At 43.4% G+C, this 8,991-nt stretch overlaps 1 protein-coding gene across 1 annotated transcript in view; it reads left to right on the top strand.

The window, feature by feature from the left end:
• The window catches only part of FMN2 (formin 2), an 828,101-nt gene that overhangs the window by 453,302 nt on the left and 365,808 nt on the right, over positions 1–8,991 (top strand). Inside the window, 1 exon segment of the mRNA XM_029594024.1 lies at positions 3,306–3,435. Within this exon segment, the coding sequence (XP_029449884.1) occupies positions 3,306–3,435 (130 nt within the window).

Here is an 8,991-nt window from a genome sequence, read left to right as displayed (position 1 = left end):
AAGTCTGGGAGCCAAAGATCTGGAGGGCTCAGGCTGACTTCCCCTGGTGAAATGGGTGTTCCCTCACTCGCAAATGCAATGGAGCTAATTACCTCCCTCCATCACTGCCAGACTGGAAACAAAGGATGGCCTTAGTTGCTGCTCAGGTATGAGGTGAGTGTCGCGTAGGAAGATGCGCACCTTCCCCTTTCTTTTATATGGAATGATTCAAGGCAAAATACAGAAGAAAACTGAGAGCATTTTCCAGTGTCTGGTTCACGCCACCATCTTGCCCCTATCTTTACTTTATTTAACAAATTTATATACTGCCTACATCCACACAACCAAAACATACATAAAAAGTAAGGTACATGTAATACACAAACAAATCCTCACATATCACAATTAATTTGTCAATATCAGTACTTCAAATATTAACCCTGAGGTACAGATATAAATAAATGCCTGCTGGAATAGAAATGTCTTAACTACCTGAATGTTTCGATACAACTAATGAGGTACAAAGTTGACTTGGCTACTAAATCCTAACCTCCCTAGCATGTCCTTATGAAAAATGTACTCAGAGCTGGGGTAATTAAAATTTCTTTTCACTGTGTTGCCAGTTTTGTTTACCTAAGATTTGTTAGCTTTTCACATGATTCATCATGCTAGTCAAGTGGATGGTTGATACACCCAGTACTATACCTTTCCCCATCACACCTGTAATTTTTGTATGAAGATTCTACAGTGATTTTCTTTTCCTGCAGGACTTTGTCCTGCTTGGCTCTGTGCCACCCATAACATATAGTGCTAACCCTCTATCATGTTGATCTTCCTGGTCGTGTTGATGTAATCTGTAGGGATGTGCATTTGTTTGAAATGACACAGGAAAACCTTAACAAATGTTCTTGCTTTGTCTCAATTTATTTTCAAAATGAAAGAAAACAAACAAAGTTTAGTGTTCATTCATTAAGCTGATTTAAAAACATTAAATGTTGTATATGTTTAAGTCCTTAAGTCTTGCTTCTTAAGGTCTTACCCTAAGATATATTTTGCATTCTTTAGGAAGTCTTTCTCTGAATTGCCTTTGTGTAAATTGAGATAATCAAGCAAACACACTTTTCAAAATTGCACACTATGCTCCAGATGAGATCCTATCAATGATTTGTGTACTGCTATTATTGCCCCCTTTTCCTGCTAGTTGTGTCTCTTGTTATGCACCCTAGTATTCCACTGGCTCTTTTGCTGCATTATTACTGTTTGGCATCCTTATATCATCATATTCGGTCTTCTCTTTTTTGTTAGTTGTCAATACCTTAATCTGCTTCATTTACTGTACCTCAAATGCATAACTTTCCATTTTATCTCAGTAGCCATTCTCAACTGTTTTCAAGACTTTCTAGTTGCTTTCTCATTTTTCTACTTTCCTATTGTCAGTCATACCTTGAGAAAATATTGAATAGAACTAATTCTGAGATGGATACCTGTAGCACTCTGTTACTTGTTTTCACCTTGATATGATCTCTCAAAATCTGTCTGCCTAACATATAACCAAATTCTAACCCAGTTTACCATCCTAGGACCTACCTCCAGGCTTCCCAGCTTCATAGAATAATTCTAGAGTCCTTACTAAAATTGTATATCCATTACTCTCTGCTTGTTTAATTCTCTGGTCATCAGTCAAAGAAAATCGATCAGATTTGTTTAACACAGTCTCTCCCTTGGGAATTCATTCTACCTTAGATCCTGGTTACTTTCTCTGCCATCTGCTCTTTCAACACAGTCTATCCAAATTTTCTTTCCTGAAAACTTAACTGATAAGTTAGATGAGAGAGGACTAGACATGCTTAGAACCCCTTAAACATTTAAAATACTGTGGGAATAACAAAGGGATGTAACTTCTGTGACAATACCAATGCAAACTGATAAATATCGGATTCATGCCCCTTTCATTATTTGTTCAGAATAGATATGTGGTATTTGCTTTTAGTTGCTTTAACATTCTCTAGTTTATTATAATAAAAATTTTTTAAAACTGTTGATGCTTGAAACCTTTATATTTCAAGGCATCATGATCACAAGTGAGTTCAGAATAGAAATTAGGGATGTGAATCGTGTCCTCGATCGTCTTAACGATCGATTTCGGCTGGGAGGGGGAGGGAATCGTATTGTTGCCGTTTGGGGGGGGTAAAATATCGTGAAAAATCGTTAAAAATCATTAAAAAATCGAAAAATCGAAAAATCGAAAAACCGGCACATTAAAACCCCCTAAAACCCACCCCCGACCCTTTAAATTAAATCCCCCACCCTCCCGAACCCCCCCCCAAATAACTTAAATAACCTGCGGGTCCAGCGGCGGTCCGGAACGGCAGCGGTCCGGAACGGGCTCCTGCTCCTGCATCTTGTCGTCTTCGGCCGGCGCCATTTTCCAAAATGGCGCCGAAAAATGGCGGCGGCCATAGACGAAAAAGATTGGACGGCAGGAGGTCCTTCCGGACCCCCGCTGGACTTTTGGCAAGTCTCGTGGGGGTCAGGAGGCCCCCCACAAGCTGGCCAAAAGTTCCTGGAGGTCCAGCGGGGGTCAGGGAGCGATTTCCCGCCGCGAATCGTTTTCGTACGGAAAATGGCGCCGGCAGGAGATCGACTGCAGGAGGTCGTTCAGCGAGGCGCCGGAACCCTCGCTGAACGACCTCCTGCAGTCGATCTCCTGCCGGCGCCATTTTCCGTACGAAAACGATTCGCGGCGGGAAATCGCTCCCTGACCCCCGCTGGACCTCCAGGAACTTTTGGCCAGCTTGTGGGGGGCCTCCTGACCCCCACGAGACTTGCCAAAAGTCCAGCGGGGGTCCGGAAGGACCTCCTGCCGTCCAATCTTTTTCGTCTATGGCCGCCGCCATTTTTCGGCGCCATTTTGGAAAATGGCGCCGGCCGAAGACGACAAGATGCAGGAGCAGGAGCCCGTTCCGGACCGCTGCCGTTCCGGACCGCCGCTGGACCCGCAGGTTATTTAAGTTATTTGGGGGGGGTTCGGGAGGGTGGGGGATTTAATTTAAAGGGTCGGGGGTGGGTTTTAGGGGGTTTTAGTGTGCCGGCTCACGATTCTAACGATTTATAACGATAAATCGTTAGAATCTGTATTGTATTGTGTTCCATAACGGTTTAAGACGATATTAAAATTATCGGACGATAATTTTAATCGTCCTAAAACGATTCACATCCCTAATAGAAATGCTTGTTGTATACTAGCAACCTGCTTAGTACAGTAGTATAGGTGGATGTTGACCCCCCCTGCATATGTTAATTAAGTTTTTGTTTCTTTTCACCAGGTTCCTGTATGAACTCTCCCTAATCCCAAACTTTTCGGAACGTGTCTTCTGCATCCTGTTTCAGTCATTGTTTATAGAAAGTATTAGCTCTATCCATCGGAAACTGGAATTACTAAAGAAAGTATGTGAGGTAGGCTCTGACAGAAGCATAGATATATTTGATATTATATTTTTTCTTATGTGCAGAAGTTTTTTTTTGTTTTTTTTTGGTATTTGAGTTAATTTTTCTGAAGGATAGCAGTACCAATGAATGCAAATTATGATAATGCATAAAAAGGTAACACTTTCCATTATTGCCTTTCATTTAGAAGTAGAACACGGTAAAGCTTTTAGCCCATTTGGCTGCTTCCAGAATATTCCACCTTTCTTTTACCCAGTACAAGATTTTTGCAATTTTTTACAGTTTTGCCTTAGATGGATTAGATTCAGGTTTTAACTCTGGAAACTGGATAACACAATTTGTTCACATAAGCCACTCAGTGACTATTGTGTATCTTTTTAATGCTGGATTCAAATGTCTGATCTTAATTTTAAAACATTCATTGCTTTAAATGGGCAATCTAGAGAGCTAACTTTACATGATAATTAGTGAAGCAGCAAAAGTTGCTGTTGAGTTTAGTAAAATGAAGGTATGGCAGATTTGTAGAGACCTTTATTTTCACTTTTTATTTTATTTTCCCATGACTTTATCAGTGTTTGTTATAATGAACAAAAGTAGTAGAAAATCAATGGGAAAGAGGCATTTATTTTCCTCTGATCTTTCTACAGTTTTAGTTTAAATATTGATATTTTCCTGGAAAAATAAAAACTGAAAACTAAGATCTATACAGATTTGCTATTTAGTTATTAAGCATCTGCTTTTGCTTGAAAATATTGCCTTTTGATAATCACATATCGATTTGACTTCAGTTTATGAAATTTGAATATTGCAAAATGCTCAGTTTACTGTATAAGCAAAATACTTTTCGTATTGCCCAGATAGTCTGAGGTAACTCTTTACCTAAGGTCTTTTCACCAATTTTCAAAGAGAAAATATGTGGGTCCTTTCCCTTTAGAAAATCAGCCAAGACTAATGTACCCTCGAAGATATGCATCTGCTTTTTCTGTGGATACTTTTTCTAGCCAAAATAAAAAAACTATGCATGTAGTTTTCTCCCCGATCTAACCCTGCCTGGAGAATGCTTCCACTATGATGTGGATAAAAGTATATGCCTCACGTGCCCATTTTTACCCACACATAAGATGGGCAATTTTCAGATGTGTTTTATGTGGGTAAAATACTATAAAATGTATATTTGAAACAGCATTTGAATATAACTGCCATAAGTTTGTTCTTTTTAGTGCTGATCTCATTGTGTGGTGTATTTTTTTCAGATTTAAAATGGCTAGTTTGTATTAACAAATAAAAGAAATTTCCTGATTTTTTATACGAAGTGTTATTGAAAAGAAAACTTCTGTGAAGTGATTTCTGGCACATACTTCTCCAATAAGTTAAACATTATTTTCCATATATATTCTACAGAAAATTGCCAAATAATGCTGTGGGCGGGGGCTAAACCTGTAACTCTTTGCACACTGTCTGTCTGACGGGAGCCAGTAGTAGAAATAAACATGAATAAGTAATAAAGTAGCACACAAGGCATTTATTTTCCTCATCTTTACAGGCATAAGGGCAGCTTCTCAGAGCAGAGACATTAATAGTTTTATTAATATTGGGCTTTCTTTTTGCTTATCTTCCCCTTAGATACTCTTAAGACTGCCCTGCTGAGACACATTATTGTTGAATATGAATTTTAGATAAGAGCATAAGATATGCCATACTAGGTCAGACCCTACTAGGTTGGACCAATATCCTTTGTCCAACAGTGGCCAATCCAAGTTTACAAGAACCTGGCAATTACCCAAACATTAAGGGGTAGATTTTATAAATTTACGCGCGTGCCATTACTTTAGTTCGTGCACCAGGCGCGAACAAAAGTACGCTGGATTTTCTAAGATACGCGCGTAGCCACGCATATCTTATAAAATCCGGGGTTGGCGCGCGCAAGGGGTGCACATTTGTGCAACCTGCGTGGGCCGAGCCCAGCACGCACTGCTTGTTCCCTCTGAGGCCACTCCGAAATCGGAGGAAACTTTCCTTCCACCTCCCCTCACCTTCCCCTCCCTTCCCCTCCCTAACCCACCCCCCCCCCCCCCCGGCCCTATCTAAACCCCCCCCCCTACCTTTGTTGGCAAATAGTCGGAATTACTTATCTGGCGTCTTTTTAAACCGTCATTACACTGTGATTTCCCAAACTTCCCGCGTTGTATGAAGCTGCTGGTGGGCGGCTTTCTGGACTATTGTTGACTTCTTAGAAGATATTTTTTCCCAACACTCTAAATTGCAGGAAAGTTTTTTTGTCAAAACTGTCGCGAGCTGTAATGCTTCGCATTATTCCATCATCTTCTCTGGCGTGTATCTTTCGCTCTCCAAAACTTTCCTGCAATTTAGAGTGTTGGGAAAAAACATCTTCTAAGAAGTTAACAATAGTCCAGAAAGCCGCCCACCAGCAGCTTCATACAACGCGGGAAGTTTGGGAAATCACAGTGTAATGATGGTTTAAAAAGACGCCAGCAGTAGAAGACTCAGCTTAAGATAAGTAATTCTGACTATTTACTAATACAGTGTACATCCCCTGAAGAAAGACCTATTATGGTCAGAAACAAGGCCTTGTCGGGTGGACTTTAAATTCTATAGTTTATAAGTCGCTATTACGCTGGCAGTATGGACATTAAGCAGAATAGTATGTTTTGAACTTAAATGAGTTCATCTCACACTCTAATAAATTATAGTCAATAATTTTAAAATTCACAGCGCACTTTTCATTCACATAAAAAGATTACTAAGGTTGGAGGTGGAAAGTTCGTGATTAAAAAGGAAACATAGCATTGCAAGCCAGTAATGCATTGTAAGCCAGTAATGCATTGTAAATTTATGAAACATTCCACTTGCTCCTTCAAATATTTTTCAGTAAATTTATTGCTTATTTATTGTTCTCTAAAAAGTCAGAGGTTTGTTACCTTTCAAAAATCATAAATGTTCTAGAGTAATTTATTGGACATTTTGTATATGAGTTGGAATTTATCCTGTAGAAGAAGTGTCCATCAAAAAAATTCTTTGGTGCATAGAATATTTTTGGTTTGTCGCCAAAGAAAGTGATGGCAGTTCCAGTACATGAAGTGCTCCTTGATTTGTTACAACACACCTGGGAGCACCCTGGCACAGTTCCACCAGTGAACAGAAAAACTGATGCCACCTATCTGGTCCAGTCAGCTCCGGGGTTTCAAAAAAAGCCAACTGCCCCATCAACCTGTGGTCATTGAGTCTGCCCAGAAGAAAGCAAAGAGATCCCAGCCTCATTCTTCTGCCCCTCCAGGTAAAGAACAGAAATCCTTGGACGCCTTCGGACGGAGAGTCTTCCATGGTTCTATGCTGATGGCATGTATAGCAACTTATCAGCTATACATGACTCAGTACTCAAGGAATCTTTGGAAGAAGGTCCAAAAATTCTCTGAAACCCTATCAGATGAATATCAGATGAATATCAAGAAGGACTTTCCACAATCCTTCAGAAAGGACTCTATGCTGGAAAGCATGAAGTGAGAGCAACATGTGACATCTTTGAAACTGCCTCACGAGTCTCGGCAGCAGGCAAAAGCACCAGATGCTGGGCATGGCTCAAGTCTTCTGACCTATGCCAGGAAGTCCAAGAAAGATTGGCAAACCTTCCATGTACAGGGGACAATTTATTTGGCAACAAAATTCAGGAAACAGTGGCGCAACTAAAAGATCATCATGACACCTTGCGTCAGCTGTCCACTTTCTTCTTGGACTTCCCATCTACCACCAAGAGGTCTTTTCGATGGGATCCTAGGAGGCTATGCTATAAGCCACATAGGTATTACCCACCTCCATCCTGTATTCGACAGCCTAGACCTTCCCAAAGAGGCCAACCTCTACAACCCAGGGTCCCAAAAGCCCAACCAGCCCCACAGACTGGTCCAGCATTGGGGGATTTTGACTCCTTACTACCACACCCATTCCAATAGGAGGCCACATGTGCCACTTTGCCAACATATGGCACACAATTACAACAGACCAATGGGTCCTTTCTGTGGTCACCCATGGTTACCATCTGAACCTTTCACCATGTCCAGTGTGGGGTCTAACCAAACCCACTTCACTTCTCGAGACAGAGCTCTCGACCCTCTTGCAGGTCCAATGCCGTCAAACCGGTACTTCAGCTGCAGTGGGGTCAAGGGTTCTACTCTCTGTATTTTCTAATTCCAAAAAATATCAGGCAGCATTCATCCTATTTTGGATCTACATGCTCTAAACAAACATCTCCGCAAAGAAAAGTTCAGAATGGTGACCTTGGGCACCATGCTCCCTCTATTGCAGCGGGGAGATTGGCTCTGCTCTCTAGATCTTCAGAAGGCTTATGCCCACATTGCCATATTCCCTCCTCATTGAAAATACCTCCAGTTTGTAGTAGGTCTGTTATGGTTAATAGTGTTTGGGTGGATCCTTGGACACTGCGGCAGCTGACCATGCCCACAGGAGGGCAGTCCTGTGAGGGACCAAGGTGTCAGGCTAGACTCCGGACAGACAAACACAGATTTGAATCTTTTATTAGACAGTTTAAGTGACCAACAGAGGTGGCAGTAGTGAGTAGTGGTTGTAGAGCCCGGCTGGGCGCGTCTCATACAGAACACTGGAACAGCGGATCCTCTGCAAGGCAATGCTGTAGTGGAAAGAGACTGAGAGATATGAGCACACAATGGGGCGGATTTTCAGAGCCCTGCTCGCCTAAATCCGCCCAAAACCGGGTGGATTTAGGCGAGCAGGGCCCTGCGCGCCGGTGAGCCTATTTTACATAGGCCTACCGGCGCGCGCAGAGCCCCGGGACTCGCGTAAGTCCCGGGGTTCTCCGAGGGGGGCATGTCGGGGGCGTGTCCGGGGGCGGGCCCGGTCGTCGCGGCGTTTCGGGGGCGTGTCGGCAGAGTTTTGGGGGCGGGTACGGGGGCGTGGCTACGGCCTGGGGCGGTCCGGGGGCGTGGCCGCACCCTCCGTACCCGCCCCCAGGTCACGGCCCGGCTCGCAGGAGGCCCGCTCGCGCGCGGGGATTTACTTCTCCCTCCGGGAGGCGTAAATCCCCGGAGAAAGGTAAGGGGGGGGTGTAGACAGGGCCGGGCGGGTGGGTTAGGTAGAGGAAGGGAGGGGAAGGTGAGGGGAGGGCGTTAGAGGATTCCCTCCGAGGCCGCTCCGATTTCGGAGCGGCCTTGGAGGGAACGGGGGTAGGCTGCGCGGCTCGGCGCGCGCCGGCTATACAAAATCGATAGCCTTGCGCGCGCCGATCCAGGTTTTTAGCAGATACGCGCGGCTCCGCGCGTATCTACTAAAATCCAGCGTACTTTTGTTTGCGCCTGGAGCGCAAACAAAAGTAGGCCTATTCGCGCTGTTTAAAAATCTACCCCAATAAGAATAACATTCAGAGTCCCAATGTAGAAATAGGAGAAGCTCCGAGACAGGGAGAGCAGGCCCTTGAGGAGTGAGTACCTGATCCCTTAGAGCTGAGAGACTCTGTAGCGTTGTACTCACTTAGCAGTAACAGAGATTCCACTAGATGAGAGGTCTGGCACCGAA

This window comes from Rhinatrema bivittatum, chromosome 3, assembly GCF_901001135.1.
Source record: "Rhinatrema bivittatum chromosome 3, aRhiBiv1.1, whole genome shotgun sequence".
NCBI classification, from domain to species: domain Eukaryota; kingdom Metazoa; phylum Chordata; class Amphibia; order Gymnophiona; family Rhinatrematidae; genus Rhinatrema; species Rhinatrema bivittatum.
The sequence above is the reverse complement of the archived record's forward strand: the minus strand, read 5'-3'. Positions and strand labels throughout refer to the sequence as shown.